The following is a 26357-nucleotide window of genomic DNA, read 5'->3' on the forward strand; positions in this document are numbered from 1 at the left end:
AAAAAAGGTGGATTTATGTGTAATTATATAATCTCTGCAATCATGTTTTTGTAAAGCTCTTTTTAGTTAAAGTATAGTTGACATACAATATTACATTATTTTCAGGTGTACAACATAGTGATTTGACATTTATATATCTTATGAAGTGATCACCATGAGAAATCTAGTAACCATCTGTCACTGTACAAAGTTATCTGCAATCATTGTTGACAGTCTGAGAAAAGTGAGAGTTGAAGTCATTACCTTATTTTTCTCTTTCTAAAAAGAAGAGCTAATCACCCTATGAGTGAGAAGAAAGACAAATCTTAAAATGAACCTTAAGAAAGGGTAGATTCTTTTTCAGCCGACACTTCCTGTTAAGTTCCTGTTAAAGACAGTTCCTGTCATTGTTTCTTTGAACTAAAAACTACTAAGCAAACAACCACTTGGCTGCAGGAATGCCTCTGGTTGTATTAATTTATTTTTAAATTTTAAACAGTTTTACTGAGGTATAATTGACATACAATCAGCTACACAAATTTAAAGTGTAGTTTGTTAAAGTTTGACACTCATCACCACAATCAAGAAAATGAATGTGTATATCACCCCACAATGTTTCCTTGTGCCTCCTAGAATCATATAGTATGTACTTTTTTTTTTGTCTGGCATCTTTCACTCAGCATAATCTTTTTGAAACTCATTCATAGTGTTTGTGTGTCAGTAGTTCATTCTTTCTTAAGTGAATAAGTTTATATTTAAAGTTAAATAATGTTGACCTTTTTAAGAAAATCCAGAATCTAAGATCCAAGAGGAAAGAGTATGTCATGCTCTTTCTAAAGAATGTGTTGGTGGGACAGTGTATCATTGATCATCTACTTGTGCTTGTTCAAAAAAATAATTGCAAAGAGTGTTTCTCAATTGTCACATGCTAACACAAACCTGATGTACACAGTAAGTCAGTCCATGGGAGGGGCAAGGAATTAGAAGTATTTTCCTCTTCACTCTCATATAGAAAAGCCTTGTATGGTATGTATTGTATGCCACCACCACCACACACACACACACACACACACACACACACACACACTGCCTTCTTCAATTTAATAAGGTTTGGATACATCTATAAGATATGACCAGTTCCTAAAATTTCAGGACTGCCATATTATAATAGGTCAACCATTTCATTGGTGCCTTAATTTCTCCAGTGTCTAAATTAGTTTGAGTGTTATCCACATGTTCTACATAAATGGTGAAAACTTTTTAAAGGACAGGGTTTAAAGTAATGAAAAATAACAACTACAGCTAATATTGAATATTCTACTAAGAACTGTTTTGCAATCAGAATTGAAAATAATGTGGATTTCAGGACTCCCCAGTTAGTGAACAGCTTATGTTCTGCACATTTGGAACTAAAAACACTTTACTATAGAAATATCAGTAATTCTAGAAAAGAGAAAGAGGTAACATTCTGAGCGCGTCATAGCCTGTCCTAAATTAAAGGGAACAATGAGAGCGCTAGTAACAGGCAAGTAAAATGTGATTTACATTTGATAGAAACTCACAAATTTTGTTTTTGACTGCCTGTGTAGTAAGGAAGGCCAAAGAGTGAGTGAGCTGCCCTATCGGCGCCCTAAAACCACAATTCCCAGAATGCCGCAGCGCAGGCTCTCCAGCGGACGCGGTCTCGGGTTCTGACCACTGCAGGGTTGGCTGCTGGAGTACACTGGTCCTGCTTTCATGGCTTCTCCTAGCAAGGCAGTAATTGTTCCCGGGAACGGAGGCGGAGATGTGGCCACCCATGGCTGGTATGGCTGGGTGAAGAAGCAGCTGGAGCAGGTAAGAGACACGCCTCGTGCGCCGGGAAGTCAGCTTGGAGCTGGAGGGGACGGAAGGGACAGAGGACTGAAGTTTAAACGTGTGTTTCTCCCTTCACCCCGCTCCCCTACTCCCTCACAACACCCTCCTCTCAGCCTTAGATGTTTTCATTCTTCTCCTCTAATGCGCCGTCTTAAACTCTAGAACTAGTGGTTGGAACTTTGGTTGATAAAACTGCCTGGAGGACTTCTCTGGGGACTTAGTCGTTAGAGTACAAGGCACCGCTTCTTGGAACTACGGAGATTGGATCGCTCCCCGTCCAGTATCTGCTGCTGGTTCAGATTTGGGGCTTCCTGGATGATTCTATTTTCTTTGCTCCCTGCTTAGTTTTTTTTTTATTATTATTATTTCAATATGTAGTATTAATGTATTAACAAAATGTAATGAATACCTGAGAATCCACCACCAAAAATCTAGAACGTATTTTTGAAGCCACCTTTGTGTCCTCCATCCTATATCCCTGCCATCCTAAAATTTTTTCATTTGCTCCCCTTTTAAAAATTTAAGTACTTTTGCAACCTGTGTATGCATCCTTTAAACAATGTACTGTTTAATTTGGCTTCTTCGTGAGCTTTATAAAAATGGCATTCTACTGTAGGTTGTCTTGTGCATCTTGATTTTTTAAAAAACTCTCTTCCATAAACAGGTGATAAAGGTTGCTTTCTGGGTTGCCATCCTCTAGAGTAGGTTTCTGGGATAAAATTTAGGGTCGTGGTTGCAAATCACCGCCAGAGCTACAAACCTAAAGTTCAGGGCTGGAGCTAAGAGGATGGGATCGCCGACTTTTTGTACCATGCTTCTGTACCACATTGTACCTACTCCCTGGCACACACGCTGTTTGGCTCCAGGTCAATCTGTCTAGAACACATTCACTCATGCCCTCTCTACAGATATGTGCCTATAGTTATAAATATATGTACAAATGCAGATATAGGTCTTTTTATATAGAGACCTACAGAGCTGGCTAGATATAGAACTACAGACAGATGGAGTTTGTGAAAGGGATTGTATGCTCATATATAATGCTGTAGAACTCAACCTACTTCATTTCATAATATAAGCAAATACTTATTGGATTGTAAGAAGCATATTAGGTGTCTCATTTCTTATTAGCAAAATATTAGTTGTAATTAAGCTCTTTATTATAGCTTTTTTTCCCCCCATGTCATAGATACCTGGTTTCCAGTGTTTGGCTAAAAACATGCCTGATCCAAGTAAGTTTTAAATGTGTTTTTAAATAGTCTCATCTTGTTGGGTTTTGATCTCACATTTTCCTGGGAGAGAAGAGGAATATTATAGTAGAGAAGCCAAAGGCAATATGTACCTAAGAATGAATGATGGCTAGTAGTTGGGGAGGAGAGTATAAACCAAAAAATAGAAAATTCTAGTAAGGATCAAGAAAAGCACTTGGGCTTGGTAAAACTCAATTTTCAACTGTGCAGGCAACTTGATTTTCCCTTCTATGAGTCAACAAATATTTCCAGGCAGAAATTATGGGTGTTTCATTTGAGGCAGAGATATGATCAAACTTTGGAGCATTTATATGAGATCCTAATATTTAAAAATGTAACATTGCCACTTTTGTTCTGAGTATGGCTATGACATGTCTCAATAATTTGTTTTGGAAAGAAAGTATATATATATATATATATATATATATATATATATATGTACATGAATTTGAGAGAATGTCAAGTTTTTTTTAAGTTTACATCAAAATACATTATATTTTGTTATTTCCTCAGTATTTTCTTACAAGAATGTGGTAAAAATAAAACTATTTAGCAAAACTATGGATTTGAATCTTTCAAATAGCTACATGCAGATCTTTAGCTGTGTTAAAACAGCCTCGTCTTTCATTGTGGTCCTGTGGTTTTAAAAGTTGGGAACTGCTGAGTAGTCATCTGTTAGAAAGGTGGAGCAGCATTAGATTAAGACTGTCCCTATCAAATGACAGATTCTTTACCCTGAACCTTAGTTACAGCTCGAGAGAGCATCTGGCTGCCCTTCATGGAGACGGAGCTACACTGTGATGAGAAAACCATCATCATTGGCCACAGTTCTGGGGCCATTGCGGCCATGAGGTGCGATCTTTGTTGAATTGTCACCCTGTGTAGGCTCCAGCCAGGCTTGCTTGGGAAATACCTTGTGTATATCCGAAGTTTCCACTGGAGAGGAAATGGTGCTGACCTCAAAAGTAGTAAAAATAATCTGTCCTAATTCCTTCCTGGTTTGGTTAGTGGATTAGCAAACTTTTTTTTGCTCTTACTGGGATACAGTGATCCTTTTATACCAAGTGGCTCTAAACCCCACCAGTTGCCCCATCATCTTCAGAAAAATTCCTTGGCCTTCAAGGACCCCAGTAACTCTGATGTCATCTCTACTTTTACTGCCCCCAGCCTGGTTTACAGACCTCATTGTAATTCCTTAACATGCCAAACATGCACATACCTTAGGCCTGTGCTTGTCACTGTTCTACCTGGAACTCTCTTTTCCTAGATACCTGCATGGCTTTCTCCTTTGTCTCTGCTTGAATGTCTCCTTTCAGTGAGGTCTTCTCTAATCATTCCGTATGGAACTGCAACCTCACCCCACTGGCTCTTGCCTCCTTTATATTTTATCATCTCCCTTATTATCCATAGCACTTCCATTATTTGATGCCCCGTTTATTTCTTGTCTCCTGCCAGTAGAATGTAAGCTCCATGAGGGTGGACTTTGTTCACTCTGACACTGAAACCCCTAGAAGAGGGTCTGGCATATGGTAGGTGCTCAGTGTTTGTTGGAGGATAGTGGTTGATATTCCCTCTCCTCTTAAGCCCCCATTCCTTAGGATTCATGGGCACATCCCTGATGCTCTCCATATAACTTGTCTCTCCCTTTAGGCTTTTAAGGTCTTGGGTGCAAGTACTTAGCTGGCCAAATAAGCCTATTAAAGTTGAGTTTCTTCCATATTTGCCAAGCTGAATGACAAAGTAATATAGCTTTTGCATAGGCTCTTGTTCCAAGTAGTCCCACAGAATGTCACACGAATTCCATGTTAGAGAATCTCACCAAATTCCATAAGCTTTCAGCCACACTAATCAAAGCATACACGAATAATGCTTTTCAATGTGGAGCTCCCTGAAACTGTTACTATTCTATGTCTTCCTTTAGTCTAGTCTTTGCTGAGTGAGAGAACTGTCTACAAATATTTTAACTGAATGTCTACTTGCTGGGCACTGTCCTAGGCACCAGGGTTACAAAGATCAAAGTTCATACATGCCCTTAAGGAGCTGACGGTTTATTAAGGGAGACAGGTATAATACAACACAAACAAGTAAAATGCAATGTGAAATGTGTGGCAGAAGAGGTACATTACTGCTACTATAGTTTTTTTTAAAAATATGGTTCACAGACCACTTGCATTGGTAACTTGGGTTGGGGGAGATGTCTGCCTTAAAATGCAGATTCCTGGGCCTCAATCCCAATTCACTGAATCGGATGCTCTGGGACTATGTGTTAACCAAGTAATGCTGATGCGTACTGAACGTAGATTAATACACGCATTAAGAGAATGATTATACTTATATTTATTCAGAAAGGATTATAGAAGACTTTTGGACTACCTTGAAAAATAAGTAGAAACTCATCAAGTTTCGCCAAGGTTAATGATTAACCACTGAACTTGTAGTTCTGTAGTTTCCTTACTAATTTTCATATTAATCTCAACAGCACATAGCACATGCCTCCTGTAAGCTAAATCAAGTGAGTTTTTAGGTGGTTTATTGACTTTATGGTGATCAGATTTAACATTAAATATTAACTGACATCATTTCTCTCCAGGTATGCAGAAACACATCGAGTATATGCTATTGTATTAGTGTCTGCATATACATCAGACTTGGGGGACGAAAATGAGCGTGCGAGTGGTAAGTCTGAAGACAGAAGCTTTAGAAAAGCCCTTCCACTAGTCATGGGGCTGCTTGTTCAGGTTATAAAACAGTATTGTCTTTCAAGTAAGCTAAAAAAAATCTAAGGTCACATGAGAAATATTTACCATCCATATTTAGATAGAATTTTGACACTTTGAAAAGTCATAGACCTCTTTCTAATCCATAGTCTAGAATTGAACCCTTGAGGAGTGACTTCATTTAAGCTATATACTCCCTCTTCACAAGAACCTCTGGTATCAAGCCCTACAGATTTGAAAACCAAAGGGCTTCTAACTCACACTTAGGTTCTGATTCTTTGTGTCTCTGCTATGGTCTTCACCAGATGTTTTAGATGGCTAGAATGGAACTTATCCATGGGCACTGAGAGGTTATATATATGTTTTTCCCCATAGGATACTTCAGTCGCCCCTGGCAGTGGGAGAAGATCAAAGCCAACTGCCTTCACATTGTACAGTTTGGCTCCACTGATGATCCTTTCCTTCCCTGGAAGGAACAAGAAGAAGTGGCTGACAGGTTGGAAGCCAAATTGTATAGATTCACTGACCGTGGCCACTTTCAGAACATGGAGTTTCCTGAACTGATTAATGTGGTAAAGTTTATGCTCAAAGTACCAGCACAGACAGAATGATTTCCGCTATTTTGCATACCAATATAGTAGAGCAATGATCATATTATTAGTAAATAATCATCTACTATCAGATGATTACTGGACACATAAAACAGATCAAATTAAGTTCTAAAAATTCCTAAAAAATAAACACATATAGAACTTTTCAATGTTCAAACCGTTACAAACAGCATTTCCATTTTCCATAGAATCTACATCTCCCCACATTGCTATGAACTAGTATTTTCCTATATGATAAGGGATATAAGGACAGCTTAAACATCCTTATCTATACAAAGTGAATAGGACAGAAATAGAACCCAGGTTTCCCGATTCCTACTCCAGATTAAAACTAAGTAAGTTTTATGTATGTTATAGGAGTTATACTCCTCTTTGAAATAAAACTTCTATTCTAAAGGTGGAAAAACATGACGAAAGGTCCAGAGTGTTGGCATAGAGTGCAAAACACTAGCTATTTTGAGCTGGCCCAGGATATTAAACCCAGACTGGGGCCTTCATCTTTGACACCCTGCCTTCCAGTCCTTTGAACATGTTGAAAAATTGAAACAAGGATGCTATGAGGCAGGGTCTCCAAGGGTCAGGCAGGGAACATGAGCACAATCAACTTTATTTTTGTGAGATCACAGTGCTGAGGACTAGGGCATGTGAGGAATTCATGCCATAAGAGATTGTGGCAAGATGTTGCCAATTTTGATTTTTTGAGGAAATAACTTGATACAGTGGTTTTTATAGTCAGGGAATATATATGTATGTATATATAATCCATATGTATATGTTCAATCCATATACATATGGATTATGTTAGTTGGCAACTACAGTGTAAATAAAAAATTTACAAACACTGCAAGACACACAAAGTCCAAGCCATCCATTTATGACCTCTGCCATATATAGTAACTTAGCCACGTACTTTAAATGTCTCTATAAAGCCTGAAAAATGAACATAATGTCAATGTATGAAATCATGGGAACAATTTGAACTTTGTTACAATCTTGAGTATTTTTAAAAATAATCTTTCCACGCCTGAAGTTTTTGTTCTGTAAGGAGTTCTACCTTTTAATTTCCCTGGTCCTTAAGATCTCTTTCAAACATTATTCCATTTTTCTTCTGACCATACTCCCTCCAAAAAACCCTTTTTTCATTTCCCAACATTTTTTGCCTATTATAATCCCCAGCTATTACCTTAAACAATTTCCAGTCCATTACTATAGAAATTTATATTGGACAGCACTGGAATCTAGGGCATGTATTTTATATTCTTCTCTTGCCCACCATCTAATAATGAATGATAGTTCAAAGTAGAAGTGACTCAACTTGAAATTATTTCTGTTCAACTAGTTTGCTTAGTTGATCATAAAAATCACGGCTTCATAAAATTTACTTATCACCAAACTAAGATCAGAAGGGTTTCAGGGAAGAATCCCACGTAAACTATTTAGTTAAGCCTTCAATTCATGGATTCTCATGATTCTATGTTTGACTATATATGGATCATTATTAAGCATAGAGAGGCCTTGACTCCAGGGAATAGCTATTCTCAGGTGAACAAATTACCTTATACTAAATGGAAATCAACTGAAAGGATTAGGGTTTTCACTCACAATTTGATTTTTTTTGGTGTTGTCATAAGTCTAGAGCCTCACTATTTGTTTTAGTCAAAGTTTACACCTATACGTATCTATTATCAGAGGTGCTGGATTTTAAAATTATTCTCTTTTCTCTTCAGATATTCAGAATTAAAAACATGCTATAGGAAATATGTTTAAAGAGACTCTTTATTCTGGTAAGGCAAAGAAAACTTTTTTATGTTTTAGCCATTGATTGTAAGCTTTAAAAAAATCAGTCTCTGATTATCAAGACACAATACAGTCTATTTAAAACTGGCTCCTGCTCTCCACTTATAATTCTCCTCTAAGTTCCGTTTTCTTATTAAACAAGACTGCACCTCTGTGCTAGGCCCTGTCCCAGGAAGGACAGATGTTGTTCTTGCCATTCCAATACTTGAAGTGATCTTTATTTCAGAGTTAGTGTCATCAAAGGCTAATTCTATACAGCTGGCCACTGAATTTATCTGGTTCTTAAAAACTGATTACTGAGCTGAATTTTATTTTACTAATCCCATTTATCTCAAAGTAACCCTTGTGGTTATCCACTTAGAGTGTCTTCAAAGTGTGTTTGAACTCAGGCCTCAGGTGTAGCTGAGCTTTAATTCTGTTCCTTTGGTCCCACACTTTTGGCCTAGAAACAGAAACTTTTAAATGTAGCTACGAAAGGAAAATACAACAGCTGAGGTCCTAAAAAGTCCTGCAGCTAACCTCTGTGCAACACTACATCATAGAAGCTAGTGTTTTCCATATGGCTAAAGACTGGAACTGAAAGTACTATTAGAACTGAGGCTTTACAATATAATGGCTTTCTGCTCATTTCAGACATATTATATCATGATTTTTAGAGCAGAATAAGGAAAGGGAACAAATCTAAAACAGGACAAGAAAAAAAGAATGGCACCCCCACCCCAAAATAAAGTGTGAATGGAGAGCAATAGATTAGTTGTAATTTTAGTTAAATAATGAAAATCTAGGAGAAAATTCTAGTAAATAATACAATTGAGCCAGAGTGAAAATAGTAAGACTTTAACAAAGACCAGTGAAAAGATTTCCTTTAGGATGACAATGACAATATGCACTGAAAACATATCCTTGATAACAGTCATTTAGGTATGAGGTAAATACAGTGGCATAATGAATCCTCTGAAAGAATATTTCTGACATAAAAAGGAATTAATAGTATGTGGAAAAGGGATGTTCCAACTCTTTTCACTCATGCCAGACTATTCCTATTTTCACCGTTTATTCTCAATGGAATCACTGAGAAAATGGAAAAGAGAAATGGTGATAGTGAACCAAATGTAAATAATTTCTAATGAAGGCCTTAATAAATAACTTTAAAATGAGCATATTTAGGCTCTAGCCCTTAGCCAATGGTAAACATGGATTTGCTGGCTTCTTTTTCCATGAACAATCAAAAGGAAAGTCGGGAAAGCTTCAGAAGATGTGGTCCTCTAGAACTTCAGAGTATTTTATTTATTGAAGAATAGTTTCACTACTAATCTTACCTTCTTTATATTCTGTTGGCTACTCTACCAAGATAAATTTAGTCTTCATAGATAAAAAAATATTTTCATAGCAGCAAGTCTGTATCCATTATTGTGAAGTTTGCTTTCAAGGGAATTTGATGTTCCATCATAAATTATTTGCTCCCAAAGGAACTTCATTTTCAAAATGTCAGTAAAGTTCATAGTTCTCTATTAAAATTCAAGCCACTCTGTCATGTAAATACAGTTAGATGGTGAAATCTCACCACCTTCATGGCAGTCGTCAAAAACCTTTAAAAAAGAAAAAAGTTTATATTCAAACTGAAGTTTTTACAATTATAATATTAGTAAGTCTTAAGTGTTAACTACAACTCAAATTTCTGTTAACAAAATATCCGAGACCCAACCATCTAAGCAATATTAAAAACCAAACTTTCAAATTCAAAGAGATTGGGACTATATTAAGAACATACTATAATAGGACCTACTCTATGATGATGAAGTTAGTTAATGGGAGACCTTTTGCTATAGCATTAAGATGACCATGTTCACCTACCTACTGGTGAAAAGGCTATCGTGGGTAACATAGGAATACAAGAGATCCATACATATGAATGACTTAATTTTGACTAACTTAATGTTTTATGTTTAGCTACCTTCCGTTTTGTGAAGGGTACTGAATAGAATTCCCAATATGCTAGCCTTTTGTCTAGTAATTGAAACCAGGGCAGAGAGTGCTTAGATATATAGAAAAGGGCCATTATAATGAAATAAAACACACTAGCAGTCCAAGAATATAAATGTGATGAGGGCTGGGACAGTGCCTATAGCTCACAGTTGGCACTCATAAACTATATGGGAATGGATGAAGAGTGCTGGGGCATGCTGTAGGCATAAGAACATTATCTCTGAGTTTGAATCCTGGTTGTTACTTCTAAGCTATTTGGTCATCCTCAGCCTTAAGGGAAAATAACAGCTCCAAGGGACATAAAGAGCATTAAATGAGACCACAAATCTTCAAAAATAAGTCTGGTCCATGGTAGGTTCTCAAGAAATCTCATTTCCCTTCCTGCTTAAGTTAAATGATTAATGCTTGTCAAAAATTGTCCATTTCAGGGCCAAGAGCAGAAAACACAAATTTCTTTAACCTGGTTATTCTAAGAATGTAAGACAATGATTTGTTCATTAAATGTCATCAAGGTTACATGGCTGTTTGAGTAGCTCTTGCTCAACCCTGAGAGTCTGAGAAAACTGGGGTGTGCTTGCTAGTTAAGTTTTGTGGCATTTGTACTTGGTAGCAGTCAAGTGTAAAACCACTTTAACTCACCGGGCAGAGTCCACAGGGGGCCCGGACCAAACCAGTGGGTGGGATGATTGGATTGACTGCCCTATATAGTTTCATATGTCCATCTACACTGCCAACTGTGCCTTCTTTTGCAGTGATGATAGTCATCTCCACTTTCCCATCATATATGAGTGTATTCAAGATGGTTTCAATGTCCTCCATGGACAACTCTACCTGTAAAGGGGACATATTAGAAAGGAAACAAAAATGACATGGAGAAATTCTATTGGAGGGTGTTATAAACAGTCAAGGGTCACAATTCCTCAGTGAAATGGAGAAGCATTATGCTGGCAAGTAATTGAAAGCATGAAGAGGTTAAACAATGGCCTAAGTTAGCACAAACCACTGAAACACTAGGGACAGAAATCTAACCTCATGCTAAGTTTGACACTTTCTGATATTTTCACTCTCCTAAGTAAAATCTAGAAGTCTTGTAACATTTCTTTGGCAAGAATTTAATGATTTATAAAATACTTGAGCAGAATAGACATCAAAATCTTTAGTTCAAATTCCTAGTATTTTATAAATGAGAAATCTAGGAAATGAAAATGACTTGTCCAAATGGCCACTCCAATTTCTTCTCTGATCATGAAAAGCATCCAGCAGTGTCTATATATAGGTCTTCAAAAGACTGTGTTGATAACACCACTTTTAAGAGGAAAAATACCAATAAATGACAACTGACGTGATGACTTATGCTTAGCACATATATGCCTTTGAAAGTCAAGAACATGTCAGAGCAGACCTGAATTTTGGTAGTGAAATGCACTGTCAGGCCTCCACTCTGCTGGTCTATACATAACCCAAACTCAAGTTCATATAGTTCAGACAATGCTGATGGCAATGACCAGCTTTGCCTAACTGGCTTAGGATAGTACTTTCTCAAAGCGAGTTCTGCAGAATGTCTGTAGGAATCACCTGAAGAAACGGCCTGGGTCAAGTATGATTGGAATACATTGTAAATTATCCTTATGATGAGTAAGTTTTTTAAAATAAGATGAAAATTAGAAACAGTTCCAACCTTGCTGATCCCCAATTCACAGATATATTTCCATACTTCATGTGATGAAGCAAATGAACTATTTCTTTGTATCATTGGATTCTGTTTGCTTTCTCGTGCTGTTTCTGCCTAAGGGTAGAAACAAATCTCAGGAAGAATATTGTTTTCTGAATACAGTTTATACAGAGTGAAATCAACAGAACAGATTTTGTTTAGTAAAAGTACCAATTTCAATATTTTCAATTTCTATAAAATGATATATAAGATTAAACATTCTTTATGAAGAAACTTAAAAAAAAGATAGTTTCCTCAATTATGCCTCACCTTGGTTTGTAAGAATTTAAAACACTGTTGGTTAAGCACCTCTACAAATTCAGATTCAAAATCCTGGTCACTGTACCAGGCTCCACCAGTCACAGATCGGTCCGGCTGCAGGTTATAGAGCATATATACCTTCTTTTTTGACGCCTAGGAAAAAACATGCATAGCAGATGTGGTTATAAGATAACAAAGTCATCCAAAACTCAGATTTGAAAAAAGCCTAAAACATATTTTAGAGCAGTTTTAGATTTACATAATTATTGTGAAGATAGTATAAAATTCCCATTTACCTATGCTCAGTTTTCTCTATTAACATCTTACATTACTAGGGTATGTTTGTTATAATTAATGAACCAATATCAATATTATAAGTCTAGAGTTTAGTCATACTTCCTCAGTTTTTCCCTAAAGTCCTTTTTCTGGTCCAGAATCCTACCCAGGATAACACATTATAGTGAGATGTCATGTCTCCTGAGGCAAATTTTAGTTGTGACAATTTCTCAGTCTTGTTATTGATTAACTTGCCAGTTTTGAGAATTATTGGTTGGGTATTTTGCAAGATGTCCCTTACTTGGGATTTGTCTGATTTTCTAATGATTAGAATGAGAAAAGACTGCAGACGTAAAGTGACCGTCTTATCACATCACATCAAGAGTATTTGATTGTCACCAAGTGATGACTGATCATCACCAATATAACTTATCAGTGTTAATGTTAACTTTGATCACCTAGATGGAGGTAGGGTTTTCTCCACTGAAGTTACTTTTTTTCCTGCCTTTTCCTTGGAAGAAAGTCACCGTGCACAGCCTACACTAAGGATTGGCAGTTACATTCTATTTCCTTGAGGGTAGAGTATCTACATAAATTATTTGGAATTCTGCACAGATTTATTTGTTCTCCCCTATTTATTTATTCAAATATTAATTTATCAATATGGACTCAGTGATATTTTATTTATTTTTATTTATTTTTTTAGGTGAGGCAACTCTTAGTTGACCTCATAGATTGCAAGGACCTTGTCAGCTTACAATCTCTTTTTTCTGTTTTTTACACCTACAGCACCTGGTCTTCCTAGGTGGTCTCCCATCCAAGTACTAACCAGAACCAACTCTACTTAGCTTCCGAGATCAGATGAGATCGGGCTTTTCAGGGTAGCATGGCCGTAGATGTTAATATTTTATACTTTGAAAACATCATGCTAAGTGAAAGAAGTCAGACACAAAAGACCACATATACTATGATCCCATTTATAGGAAGTGTCCAAAGTAGGCAAATCTAGGGAGACAAAAAATACATTAGTGGTTATCAGGGCCTGGGGGAGAGCGGGGTGAGGGAGGCTGAGGAGTGACTGCTAAGAGTCACGTTTTGGGGTGATGAAAATGTTCTAAAATTAGAAGAGATGATGGTTGCACAACTCTGTGAATATACTTAAACCCAATGAATTATACATTTTAAAAGGATGAAATCATATCTTAATAAAACTATTAAGAATAAAAACGTAGAAGAATTGGAAAAATGAAGCTAGCTGATAGGTATGTGGGGATTCATTATATTATTTACTCTTGTATATATTTGAAATTATCCATTAAATGTGGAAGAGAAATAATATTCTAATTTAGGGAGTGTTATGACATAAATACCATTGATAAATGAAATCACTGATAAATTCTTATTTGCTGAAATTTGGGTTCAAGTAAACTTTAGTCTAGGGCAGTCTTGGCTCCTCTGACACTTAAATCAGTGAGGTCAGCAGCAGATGTCCCTGATAGAGCCAGTTGTGGAGCACAGAGCCCCCGAAGGGTGGGGTAGAATGAGGAAGCGGAGAAACACCATGTGTTGGAACAGATGCTCCACCTAGGCAGGGATCTTTCTCTGACTTGTTCACTAATGTATTCTAAGCACCAAGAACAGTGCCTGGCATATAGCAAATTCACAATAGATAATGGTTCAGTAAGTAATATGCCAAGATGAAGTAAACTATCTTACATACCACAAAACATGTTTATGACTCCAAAATTTTTTCCTGACGAGTAGTTTTAAAATTAAGTAGGCAGTGACATACTTAAGCAGCATCTCCAAACCAAAATGAGCTAAATTTTTAAAAATCTTTTTTGATCAGTTGTTTTAAATCATGATAAAGAAAAATAAAAACCTGAAATATATTGGAGCAATATATGTACTACCGACATTTGGGAGAAGAAAAGAGAAAACTACTCACTGCCACCGACTTAACAGCTTTGATAAGCTTTTTACTTTCCAAATTCTTTAGAATCTTGTTAATTTCTGTTAATGGCAAATTACTTTTGTATCGGATATCTCTGCTCCATATTCCTATAAGAAAGTAAAGTAAAATAAGTAGAACACCACAGGATTGTGTTTATAATCCTGTTGCTTTTATCTCATTCCAAAACTAGCAAAATATATATGTATATATTCCTAGAGCACAGGTATAGGAAAAATTAAGTGACTTAGAGGAAGAATCACAGATAAAGGAACAAAAAATGCAAAACAATACATAAGTTAAATGTTCTATTTTCTAACTGGAAATTTCTTGGAATCCCAGTGTGGAATCTTTTTAAAAACATATGAAAAGAACATTTTTGTAATGCAATAAAAATCATTATGCAGTCAAGTGCTGCATAATGATGTTTTAGTCAATGATGGACAGAATATACGATGGTGATCCCATAAGATGTCACCTAGTGACATCACAGCCGTTGTAGCTGTCTTAATGTCAAAACACAATACATATGTGTTTGTGGTGATGTTGGTGTAAATGAACTTATTGAGTTGCTAGTCATATAAAGGTATAGCACATACAATTGTGTGTAGTACATAAATACTTGATAATAATAAATGACTATGTTACTGATTTAAGTATTTAATATACTTTTTATTGTGATTTTAGAGTGTACTCTCTACTTATAAAAAAAGTTTGCTGTAAAACAGTAGGCTGTGTTACACTGGCAGCAGCTTCATACATCTTATGTTTACTGTATCTCTTGGCTGTATCATTTTCTCTTTTGCTTGATTTAATCTCGTGTTATTTTGTATGGTAATATGCTGTTCAGGCTTGTAGTCTAGGAGCAAAAGGCTATACCAGTGGTCCCCAACCTTTTTGGCACCAGAGACCGATGCTCCTATGAGAATCTAATCCATGATCTGAGGTGGGACTAAGGTGGTGACTAGCACTGGGGAGCGGCTGCAAATATAGATGAAGCTTCGCTTGTTCGTTCACCACTCACCTCCTGCTGTGCGGCCTGATTCCTAACAGGCCATGGATCAGAACTGGTCCGTGGCCCGGAGGTTGGGGATCCCTGGCTATACCTAGCCTAAGTGTGCAGTACTCTATGACAATAAAGTCATCTAACGATGTATTTCCCAGAATGTATCCCCTTCATTAAGTGGTGCATGACTGTATTTGTCTCTTCCATCCCCTCCTGTACCCCAACCTCTGTTTTCTATAAATTTTATTTTAGGTTGTATATGTGAAAAACAAACTTAACTTTGGGTCAAGGTCAGCTGCCATCCTCAGTGGAGAGCAAAAAACCCTCTATGTGAGCACCTATGTCCATTATTTATACAACACTACATTTGGGAGATGGAAAATAGGAAGATTGTAATTCTTATAGCCACTTAAAGCCCTGCACAGGGAAGCTATGATTTTTCTTTCAAAGAAGGAAATAAGTGTTACATGTGAAAACGGAATTTTATGTAAAAATATTTTGTATTTTCTTCCCAGTATAGAGGCATAATGAGATAGGAAGAATTTTTTAAAAAATAGAAAATGGCTTTTTCATAGGTCTACTTTTAAACTGTTAATTTAACTTTCTAACTAATAAATATAAAAATTATGTGTTTTCAGATTACATCTAATTGTTAAAGCTAATAGATCAAATAGACCCTAAATTGTAAGAGCAATTTAGATATAGTTCTTCAATGAAGATAGGAGACCTACGTTGGATACTTCCCGAAACCAGAGAGATGTTATTATTTACAATTTACAGATAAGATGAAGACACTAAGGCTTTCAAAGTTTATAGAGTGAGGATTAAAAATGAACCTTAAGTTTTAATTTATTTTGAATAGATAATATATTCATGTGGTTCAGAATTCTGAAGTTTCTTTCCATCCCTGCCCATAGATACCTAATCCCGCCTCCTTTGAGGAAACAATGACATTGCTCCTGGGTATCCTTTGAGCATATGTATGGTATATATGTTATATTTTCCTTTCCTTTTTACACAATGGCAGCATACTCTACATACTGATCTATACCCTGGGAAGCCAGGATCTCAGTCCTTGTATCTGGTCCTAAAGACAATGTTTTTTCTATTTCTTCCTTCACATACTTACCTTTATTTCCTGCATCCTCAATGATTTGATATACTAGTTTTTCTTGGTTATCTGATCCCTTCATTTTACTGCAGGGGAATAAAGTAGAATTAAAAAGGCAAAGAGGTACAGGATAATCTAATAATCTACATGACTACTTAAATGCATTAACAGACAAGGTCATCACATTGACTTATTTACTAAAAGAAGGGCTTACCTTAAAAAGAATGAGACAGGGCTGTACCAGAATGAAAAGATATTCAAGATACAGTAAGTGAAAAAACAAGTTGCAAAACAGTATGGATAGCATGATCCCATTTTTGTTAAGAAAAAAAAAGGTTATATATAAATATATGAGATTTAAATATATAATCATCTAGATATATTTATATATATATATATATAGAAGAAAAGATATATACCAAATTATTAAGAGCAGTTATCTCCGGGAAATGGAACTCATGATAGGAGGCAGGGATGATATGGAGGACAGGTTTACATTATGCAATTCTGTATTGGCTTTTCTCAAAAACATATATTACTTTCATAATTAAAATTTTCTTAACATAATTAGGTACTTACCCAGCATTCTGAGAATCCTTTATTCTATACAGAAGGCCTGTATTGCTCCTTAAGAGATCCAACTGACCCTGAAGTATTTTAATAGAAAATAGCAGTCAATTATTTTGTCAAATCCAATGACAAATGTTAATGCATTCTTTAATATTTTACACAGACTAAAACAGCCTACCTCCCATAGTTGTCATTTCCTCACTTGAGATTTAAGTTTTTGCCTACATATCACATGCACTGCATTTTTTAAAACTTAGGTCTATATATCATCATTTTCTAAAATATTAATACCTAATAATTTCTTATATGCTAGATTCTGCCTTGGTTATGTAATCAATGCATAAAGAACTATAAACAATCAGCTTTAGGAGAGTTTAGTCAAGATGGCAGAGTAGGTAAACACTGTGCTGGCCTTCTCACAACCACATCAAAATTACAACTAAACTACAGAATAGCCATCATTGGGAGTTATCTGAAGTCTAGCTGAACAGAAATCCTACAACTTCTGGACACAAAGAAGAGGCCACCTCGACACTGGGAGGAGGAGCAGAGATGCGAAATGGGCCAGTCCCACGTCCACATGTGGTGGTTGAGAACTAGGAGAAATATCTCAGCTGTGGAGGTCCTCCCAGAAGAGCGGGCAGTCCCAGCCCCACACCAGGCTCCCCGGTCCAGGGTGCCAGTGCTGGGAAGAGAAGTTTCCACAACTTCTGGCTGTGAAAACCAGGAGAGATGTGGCTGAGTGAGACGAAAGGCCTCTGTAGTAGATGTTCCTCTTAAAGGGCTGGCAAGCAGACATACTTGCTGACTGACTCACTCTCACTCTCAACTCTGGCACTGGGGCAGCAGCTCAAAAGGTGCCAGGGACATACAGGGAGGAACTGAGTTGTCTGGCTTCAGGGCGAGGGCTGGAGAGGCGGCTTTCTCTCAGAAGTGCTGACAGAAGGCATTGTTCCTCTGTAGAAGCTTCCCCTTCGTGGCTCAAAGACCCAAGCAACTGCCATATCTGAGTCTTCCACAACGTAGCTATATGGCTAGTCTTCAGCCGCCCTATGTGGTTGCCCTGCCCTCGTGATTCCCTGAGACGATGCCCCTCCCAACTTGCAGGTCCACCCAAGCCACTTCCAATGGATTATCCATACAAACGGGCCTGTCTTGGCTCACACTGCACTTTCCTAAAACCTCTCAAAGGTTCATAAAACCTAAATAAGCAGCATCTGGCCTCGGTGTGCCCCATACCTCTTACTGAGCAGTCCCCAGCCTAGCACTATTAGCAGCCGGCCTCGGTTTGTGGGTTGGCCTCTTAAGGCACTTCTAAGCCTAACATGGGTGGCAGCCATCTGCAGATTGTTTGGAGGCTTATGCTGGATGGCCCCGGGCAGAACACAGGCTGCAGCTGAACTTGGCCTGCAGCAGAGCCCCTCCTAGGAAGCCCCAGCCTGCATGCCCAGTGGCCAGCTTTGGTCTGAGCCAGAGCACCACCGGGGGTCACATCTGAAGATCACACACCCAAAGGGCAGACAGGGCAGGCAGCAGAGCCCTGCTAAAGTGAATTCTGCTCTATAGGGTCAATCCCTGCACAACAGCTCCTCCATTGGTCATGGCCAGTTCTCACAAGAAATCAGCCTGAGGGTCAATCCCTCCCACTGAAGAGTAAACAGCAATCAAGGCTCAACTATAACAGGAGGGCACACACAACCCATACAAGGGACATACATGGAGCACCTGACTCAGGTGACCAGGAAAGACTGCCACTGCACCACAAAGCACACCTACTCCATAAGGCCGCTCTACTAAGACTGGGAGACATAGTAGCCCTATCTAATACATAGAACAAACATAAGTAGGCAGCCAAAATGGGAAGATACAGAGACAAGTCCCAAACAAAAGAACAGAACAAAACTTCAGAAAAACTAAACAAAATGGAGAATAGCAATCTACCAGATGCAGAATTCAAAACTTGTTATAAGGATGTTCAATGAACTTAAGGGCAGAGTAGGTGAACTCAGTGAAAACTTTAACAAAGAGATAGAAAACATAAAAAAGAAACCAGTCAGAAATGAAGAATACAATAACTGAAATGAAGAACAGGAGGAATTAACAGAAAATTAGATGAAACATAGGATCGAATCAGCAAGTTAGAAGATAAGGTAGCAGAAAATACCCAATCAGAAGAGCAACAAGAAAAAAAGAATCCAAAAAAAAAAAAAATGAGGATAGTTTAAGGGGTCTCTGGGACAGCATCAAGCATACCAACATTTGCATCATAGGGATATACAGAGAGCAAGGAATTGAAAACCTATCTCAAGAAATAACTGAAAAGTTCTCTAACCTGGCAAAGGAACTAGACATACTACACATACAAGGAAGAGCAGAGAGTCTCAAACAAGATGAACCCAAAGAGGCCCACACCAAGACACATCATAATTAAAATGCCAAAGGTTAAAAGAGAGAATCATAAAAGCAGCAAGAGAAAAGCAATTATTTACCTACAAGAGAGCTCCTATAAGACCGTCAGCTTCTCAACAGAAACTTTGCAGGCCAGAAGGGATTGGTAGAAAATATTCAAAGTGATGAAATGCAAGGATCCAAAACCAAGATTACTCTAACCAGCAAAGCTATCATTTAGAATCAAAGGACAGATAAAGAGCTTCCTGGAAAAGAAAAAGCTAAAGGAGTTCATCGTCACCAAGCCAGTATTACAGGAAATGTTAGAGGGACTTTTTAAAGAAGGTAAAAGAAAAAAAAAATAAAAATATGAATAATAAAATGGCAATAATTACATATCTAGCAATAATTACTTAAAAAAAAGATGTTTCATGAAAATGGAAACAAAAAGCTGGGGTAGCAATATTTATACAAGACAAAATAGACTTTAAAACAAATATTATAACAGAAGACAAAAAAGAATCTGGTAATTCTACTTCTAGGTATTTATTTGAAGAAACCAAAAACACTACTTTGAAGGGACATGTGAATCCATATGTTCATTGCACCATTATTTACAATAGCCAAGATATGGAGGCCACTTGGTGACCAACAATAGATGAACGGATAAATAAGAGGTGGTACATATATACTATGGAATATTACTCAGCCATAAAAAAGAATGAAATCTTGCCATCTGCAACAACATGGATGGACCTAGAGGGTATTATACTGAATGGACTAAGTCAGACAGAGAAAGAAAAATGTCTTATGTGAAATCTACAGAACAGGTTAAACAAACAACAGAAACAAGCTCAAAAATACAAAGAGCATTTTGATGGTTGTCAGATTGGAAGGTGGGGAAAAGGTGAAGCGGGAGGAAGTAAGAGGTACAAATTGGTAGTTACAAAATAGTCATGGGGATATAGAGTACAGCATAGGGAATATAGTCAGTAGTATTGTAATAACTATGTATGGTGTCAGATGGGTACTGGATTTATTGGGATGATCACTTTATAAGTTATATAAATGTCTATCATTATGTTGTACACCCGAAATTAATATATTGTATGTCAACTATAATTGAAAAAAATAAAAATAACAATAACATTTCCCTATGTTGCCATTACATATTGTTCTAAACAGTAAATTTTAAAACAAATTGCATTGCAAAATTAAAAAATAAGCAACTTTAGAATAAAAATCTATATTCAAAAAATTCAATAAATATAAATATAATAAAAATATAACATATAACAAAAAGTTCAAATAAAGGCTAACATGCATATTCTATAACACAATGATTAAATAAGATTTACAAAGTGATAGTGACATTTATCGATATGTATGATTTCTATTGTGTTACATGAAAATTAGGCAGAAAGGTCAACCAATGAATAAAAGGCCAGCAGTTTTGTTTTCCTATAACAAATCAAAAGTAAAATAAAGCAAGTCTGACATGCTTCTGAATTTCCTTGGGTCTGAATTTCCTTCCAGGCACCCAGATGGCTTTCCACTGGGGTTCTAGCAGTTTGAGGAAGTCATGGCAAAGAGAGACTCAATTCCCATGTGTTAAGACTGGGCATACCCATGGCTTGGAAATGGGTTTATATATGGATGAACAGTAATACCCTCCTCTGCCCAACCCCACTAAGTGGCAAAATCAAACTGGAATGATCAATATGGAGGCTCCATTCAGTCATTTAATTCAGCCTATGAATATTTACTGAACATCTGTATTGCGATTGTTGTTTAGGGGGAAAAGCATGAATTCTAAAAGAGAATCACATAGCTAACTTGAATACCATCTGTTGGCATTAATATAGAGGTAAGGAATGGGTGGGATGGGGTCTCAGAGAAGCGGCTTTGGCCCAGTCTGAGGATTCAGGGAGGCTTTCTGGAGACAATAGCAGAGCTGAGTCTTGAAAGATAATGAAGAGTTAGTCAATCTGTGAAAAAAGGGAAGAAGGACCTTTTAAGCAGGAAAGACATGAGAAAAGGACCTGAGGCATGAAACAGCATGAGTGGCAGAGAACTAAAAACAATTTGTTCCCTCTGAAACTTAATTTTTGAGGCAAAATTATGGAAGATGTAGAAGGTGAGGAAGGTCGAGGCTCGATGTGGTCAACCTATGAGTTTGGACTTGAATCTCTAGAGTTGAGAGGATTTTTGTCAGGAAAGTGACTTGGTCAGATCTGTATTTAACAGAGATCAGGCTGGCTGCTCTGAGGAAGATAAAGTCAGGAAAGCCAGCTAAGATCCTCTGTAATAGTCCAAGTAAAAGCCAAGAGCCCGAACATATGCAGGGATAGTAGAAGTGGAAATGGAAGGACAAATTTGAGACTTGTTTAAGATCTAAAATCAGCAATACTTTGTAATTAATAGTTACTCTCTTGTTTAAAATTCTTCAATAGCTCCACAACTACCTACAGCCTATAGCCAAAAGGACTAGCAGTAGGTGGAGTTGCAGAGGTGGTAAAAGAGAGAGTTGTTGAGAATGATTTTCAGACAGAAAGGAAAGGGATGAAAGAATGGTCAGAGGACAAAAACATTTTCCATTGTCACAACCTCCAGTATCCTTTCCTCTATCCTTCCTGAAGCTGAAGACCTTCAACATGGTGAATTGACTAGAAATTACCAACAGTCCTTTTTTCCTGGTGCTAAAACAGGAGTCGACAATGTGGCCCACTGTTTGTTTTTATAAAGTTTTACTGGAACACAACCACACCCAAATTTTTATGTGTGGTCCATGACCACTTTCCTGAAGAGTGTCTATGACAGAAACCATATGGCCTACAAAGCCTAAAACACATACTATCTGGCACTTTATAAAATGTTTGCCAATCTCTGAACTAGAAGCTTGAAACAACAGTTTGACAGAGCCCTTAAAACTCCAACAAAGGATCTCCATATACAGACCCCTCAGAACTCCAATAAAACTGGTAGATTTAAAAAGCAAATCAGCCTTCAGATGAGTTTTTAGTATAGAAATCTTTCACCTAGTTGCTAAGACAAACTGAAATGCTCTCAAGACATGGAGTTTTGGTGATGAGGGAAAAAAAGGAGAAATAGGTAGATTGAGAACATGGGGGTACATTACTAGTTGGGGTGTTTTTGGACAGTAGAGAATGACATTAGAGCCCCAGGAGAACAGAAGAGATTAAGAGCAGGTAGAAGGGCTTCATTGCAAATCTCCACTGCAGTGTCACGGAGGTGGAGCCTGCACTTTCTCTCAGAGACACAGCACTGCTGACATTCACCTGGACTCATTCCTGCCTCTTTAAATGCTTAGAGTGAGACTGTGGACAGTGATACCCTAATGAACTGGCTCCATGATGACTCACAGAAAAATCAGGGGGATATATTTCAGAGGCAATGGCCTAACACCAGCAGTAGTAAGAAAACAGGAGGTGAGAACAGACGACGTCTATGTGCCTTTATGTATCTTAATGACAATTAGATTAACAAATATGACAGTTAAAACAAAATACATTTATTTCATTCACCTTATAAAATAATACATAATTATTTCTTCTTTCCTCAGTTTTGGCAGACTGAACTGTTTCCTGCTTTAGAATCTTATCTGTCACAACTCAACGTACCTTCCAATGTTTTCATGACTTAACAATAGGAAGTAATGACAACTGTAATATATAATTACATGAACTAGTTGGATTCACCTTACCATGGACAAAAGTCTATTGATGGCCACTGCCCGCTGCTGGGCTTCAATATGAGGCATTTCATTCTGAATTACTTGGTCTGTGATTCCATGAGGGAACTGGTGACATAATTCTATAATCCTAGGAACAAACGCATTAATGATATTATTCATGTTTTTACTTCAAGAGGCATTTGGGGGGAAAATACTAGCAGAACAATGTGAAATTGGTTTTTTTTTTTTTTTTCAAATTTGGCAGATAGTCTGGCTTCTATGATGTAGGTTCTAAATCAAAGCATGTTAGAAACTGAGGAAGATGCTTTTGAAATACATGTTTACATTATTATTGTTATTTAAGGGAATGTTTTTCCCACTAGTATGAACTTTAAATTAGAACAAAAATAAAATGAACACACAGAAAAAAATATTAATGCTACAGCTTCAATTTTCTAAGATGCAACAAGGATGACAAAGTTAAGATACGCATTGCGGAGCCATAAGTCTGCAAGCAGGAGGCAAATCAGACACTTTTGGTGGGAATCTAAAATTTGTTATGACAATTCACTACAAGTGGGTGAATTATCCCTACCATACAAAAATGAGCCCATATCTTCACCCTGTCATGGGATCATTACATGTGTTATTCATAACAGTTTGAGGAAGTTGGGGTCTTTTCAAACTATGTGGTAACCTAAAAATAGCAGTGCACTGATAAAGCGTATAAAACTGGGAGAAGCTTTAGGTGCCCTAAAATCGCGATTTAAATACTGCACTGAAACCATTTTTGGATTAACGTCCTTTGTAATCACAAACTGCACCCAAACTTCGCCCAAACGGTCTGTCTTGGGAGCTCCCATTGCGACGAGAGTGATCCTGTATTAGAACACGTATCCCCAAGCACCACGGGAGAAACACCGAGTCTTCTCTCTGAGCGTCGATCACCTTAACGCAGGAAGGAAGCGTATCTTCACAACTTCCCAAACAGCATCCAGACAGCTACACAAAGTTGCAAACAGTCAATATCATTTTAAACTTCTTAAGAGTTCTGCGCTCCAGGGGTAGGGCTTCCGAATCCGAGAATGCCCTTCCTGCGCGCTCCCTGAACTCGCTCGGGTATCAACCTACGGTCCCTGGAGAAGGCTGCCCAAATGACTGGCCGTCTGCAGGGGCTTTCGAGCCGGAAATCGAGCCTCACTCACTGATTTACCTGTTTTCTATTTCGACCGGATCTGCGTCGGGCGGCTGCACTTTCACCTTCACCTCAGCCATGAGGGTACAGTTCCCACCCTTCGCGCAAGAGACGCCCAGAGTTCCCAAACAGCAAGTCTGGGAATCCAAGAACTGGCGAAGACAGTACCAGGACGGGGCGAGGGGCCTTCTTCCTCCTGTCGCAGCCGGTCCTTCCTTGTCTGTAGGCTTTAGGTGGCCAAGATGTGCCTGCTCCGCCTCACTCGCCGGACCTGCTACATCTTATTCTTGTTTTCCAGAATATCCGTGGCTGTCGGATAAACAAGGTTGGTTCCTTCATTCTGAATTGGAACGCCACTCTTTAGCACTTTCCAAACTCTGTGAAGGCATATTTTTGGAAGCCTTAGGAAAGGAGCTTCAGGAGGGTACCACTCTTCCTTCCAGCCAAGAGGCAGGGGCGGAGCTGGTTGCTAGGGAGCCGGGTTTCCGCCAATCACCTGCCCAGCTCCCAGTAGGCGGGGCGCGGCTCGCAGCGTCTGTGGTAACCCGAACGCCAAAGGAGAGGCTAGAGGCAATGAGAGGTGGGTTACCTGGCAGGAAATGGCGGCAGTACCTCAGGGGTCCCAATCTGGGCCCCGGTGGCAGGAGGTGGCGAAAAAGGAGGAGGAGGAGGGCCTCCTTCACTCCAGCTGAAAGGAAGCTAGCGTCTCTGGCCACCCCTGGTGGGCGGAGACGGAGACTAGATGGGGTTCCGGATTCGGGCGGCGAGTGGGCAGGGTGAAGGGAGGTTGGGATTGGCTGCTATTTACCCCACACTACCATTTGGGCTCTGCAGATCGGTCTGCTGTTTGATCCCCTTCGCTTAGGGCCTTACTCGCCGCCCCAACCTTCCAAGGGCAGCTCCTTGTTGCCCCTCGCTAATTACTCCCCAACTATTTCTATTTTGAACTAATTTTTCAACTATTTTTATTTTAACTGCCTCTCACATAAATGCAAATGTGAGGATGGGCAATCTTTCCAAGTCCAGCCACCTTTCTGTAGGGGCTAGTGCTCTACTATCGGGATTTACAATTCAAATTCTTGCCCTCCGACCTGGAACTAACCAGGCATTAAGGTCACTCCTTAAATTTAGTTGTACCACTTTGGGAAATACAGTCTGTGATACCATTCACACCACAAGACGTTTAGAACATTATTATTTAGAATTGTAACAACCAAAACTAAAGAGAAATTAGTAATATCCTTAATGCCCAACCACAAATTGATAAATAAGATTATATAAATACGTAGGAAATTATAAATAATAGAATGAGGGTGCAAGAAGACTGTAAAAATTGAATAAATATAGAGATTAAGTTAAGTAAAACCTATGCATTCATAACCATTGAAATTTGAAAAGGCTATACAGAGATGTAAGTGGTTGCTGTATTAAGGTGAGGGTCCCCCTTCTCCCCCGAATTCTTTATGCATTGAAAATTAATGACACCCAGGCTTCCATACTCATACTTAATTATTTATAAATATTGTAGATGAAGTGAGAGACATTTGTGTTTGTTGCTCACTGTTTATGTTGGTGCCAACTTTCTTTGGTTTAGGCTTGATAATCTGCCACCCTTCTAAAGTTTCTTATCAGATTTCAAATTGAAGAACTACTTGGTGACAACTGCAGTGCCTTGAACCTGGAGCCTTCCCAAAGGAATTGGCTCTAAATTTACATTTCATGCTACATATAGAGTTACTTCTGTTTCTCTTGTGTAATAACTTGCCCTGACGCCGAGAGATGGCACATAAATAAGAGGCAGGAAAGGGTGATAATGATTCAGAGGGGGCTTGGATCAGATCATTAGTAATGGTCTCTGTTCTGATTTATTTAATTCCCCCATCCCATTCATTCATGTTCTTTTCCTAGAAGTATGTAGATAATCAAAACCCCACACACAACTGCAACAACAAAACTACAGCTGAAACAATAATCATTTCAATTAAAAATTGAATATT

The 26357-nt window shown here is 38.0% G+C and overlaps 3 protein-coding genes and 1 pseudogene across 12 annotated transcripts in view; 2 read left to right on the plus strand and 2 right to left on the minus strand.

The window, feature by feature from the left end:
* The first annotated feature begins 1632 nt into the window (after window positions 1-1632).
* On the plus strand, window positions 1633-8175 carry RBBP9 (RB binding protein 9, serine hydrolase). The gene is made up of 5 exons (XM_039874418.1): window positions 1633-1815; window positions 3026-3068; window positions 3833-3938; window positions 5677-5762; window positions 6179-8175. Exons 1-5 carry the CDS (start codon window positions 1717-1719, stop codon window positions 6412-6414), a joined length of 570 nt encoding a protein of 189 aa, XP_039730352.1. The 5' UTR covers window positions 1633-1716; the 3' UTR covers window positions 6415-8175.
* Window positions 8176-9027: 852 nt separating this feature from the next.
* POLR3F (RNA polymerase III subunit F) lies at window positions 9028-24521 on the minus strand. The gene is made up of 9 exons (XM_039874417.1): window positions 24379-24521; window positions 23196-23313; window positions 17093-17160; window positions 16532-16599; window positions 14394-14506; window positions 12179-12322; window positions 11876-11983; window positions 10837-11028; window positions 9028-9800 (listed from the first exon to the last, which is right to left on the minus strand). Exons 1-9 carry the CDS (start codon window positions 24438-24440, stop codon window positions 9723-9725), a joined length of 951 nt encoding a protein of 316 aa, XP_039730351.1. The 5' UTR covers window positions 24441-24521; the 3' UTR covers window positions 9028-9722.
* On the minus strand, window positions 13226-13343 carry LOC120612009 (uncharacterized; annotated as a pseudogene).
* Window positions 24413-26357, plus strand: part of DZANK1 (double zinc ribbon and ankyrin repeat domains 1) — a 77834-nt gene continuing 75889 nt past the window's right edge. For 8 of the 10 annotated variants that reach the window (XM_039874402.1, XM_039874408.1, XM_039874406.1 and 5 more), the window contains exon 1: window positions 24413-24940. In XM_039874402.1, the coding sequence (XP_039730336.1) occupies window positions 24439-24940 (502 nt within the window). In that variant the 5' untranslated portion in view covers window positions 24413-24438. The remainder of the gene's footprint in view (window positions 24941-26357) is intronic. The other 2 variants (XM_039874411.1, XM_039874410.1) reach the window with 2 other exon arrangements.

Source organism: Pteropus medius, unplaced genomic scaffold (assembly GCF_902729225.1).
Source record: "Pteropus medius unplaced genomic scaffold, Ma_sr-lr_union100, whole genome shotgun sequence".
Taxonomy (NCBI): Eukaryota; Metazoa; Chordata; class Mammalia; order Chiroptera; family Pteropodidae; genus Pteropus; species Pteropus medius.

What these genes read in the sequence shown, in the direction of transcription:
- RBBP9 (XM_039874418.1), top strand. Translation starts at nt 1,717, where the DNA reads ATGGCTTCTCCTAGCAAGGCAGTAATTGTTCCCGGGAACGGAGGCGGA. An exon ending in TGAAGAAGCAGCTGGAGCAG is followed by an intron (nt 1,816 to 3,025) that starts GTAAGAGACACG and finishes CCCATGTCATAG; the next exon opens with ATACCTGGTTTCCAGTGTTT. An exon ending in GGGGCCATTGCGGCCATGAG is followed by an intron (nt 3,939 to 5,676) that starts GTGCGATCTTTG and finishes ATTTCTCTCCAG; the next exon opens with GTATGCAGAAACACATCGAG.
- POLR3F (XM_039874417.1), bottom strand. Translation starts at nt 24,440, where the DNA reads ATGGCTGAGGTGAAGGTGAAAGTGCAGCCGCCCGACGCAGATCCGGTC. An exon ending in AAGCTGTTAAGTCGGTGGCA is followed by an intron (nt 12,323 to 14,393) that starts GTGAGTAGTTTT and finishes GTTTTTTCCTAG; the next exon opens with GCGTCAAAAAAGAAGGTATA. An exon ending in GTGAATTGGGGATCAGCAAG is followed by an intron (nt 11,029 to 11,875) that starts GTTGGAACTGTT and finishes TCCCCTTTACAG; the next exon opens with GTAGAGTTGTCCATGGAGGA.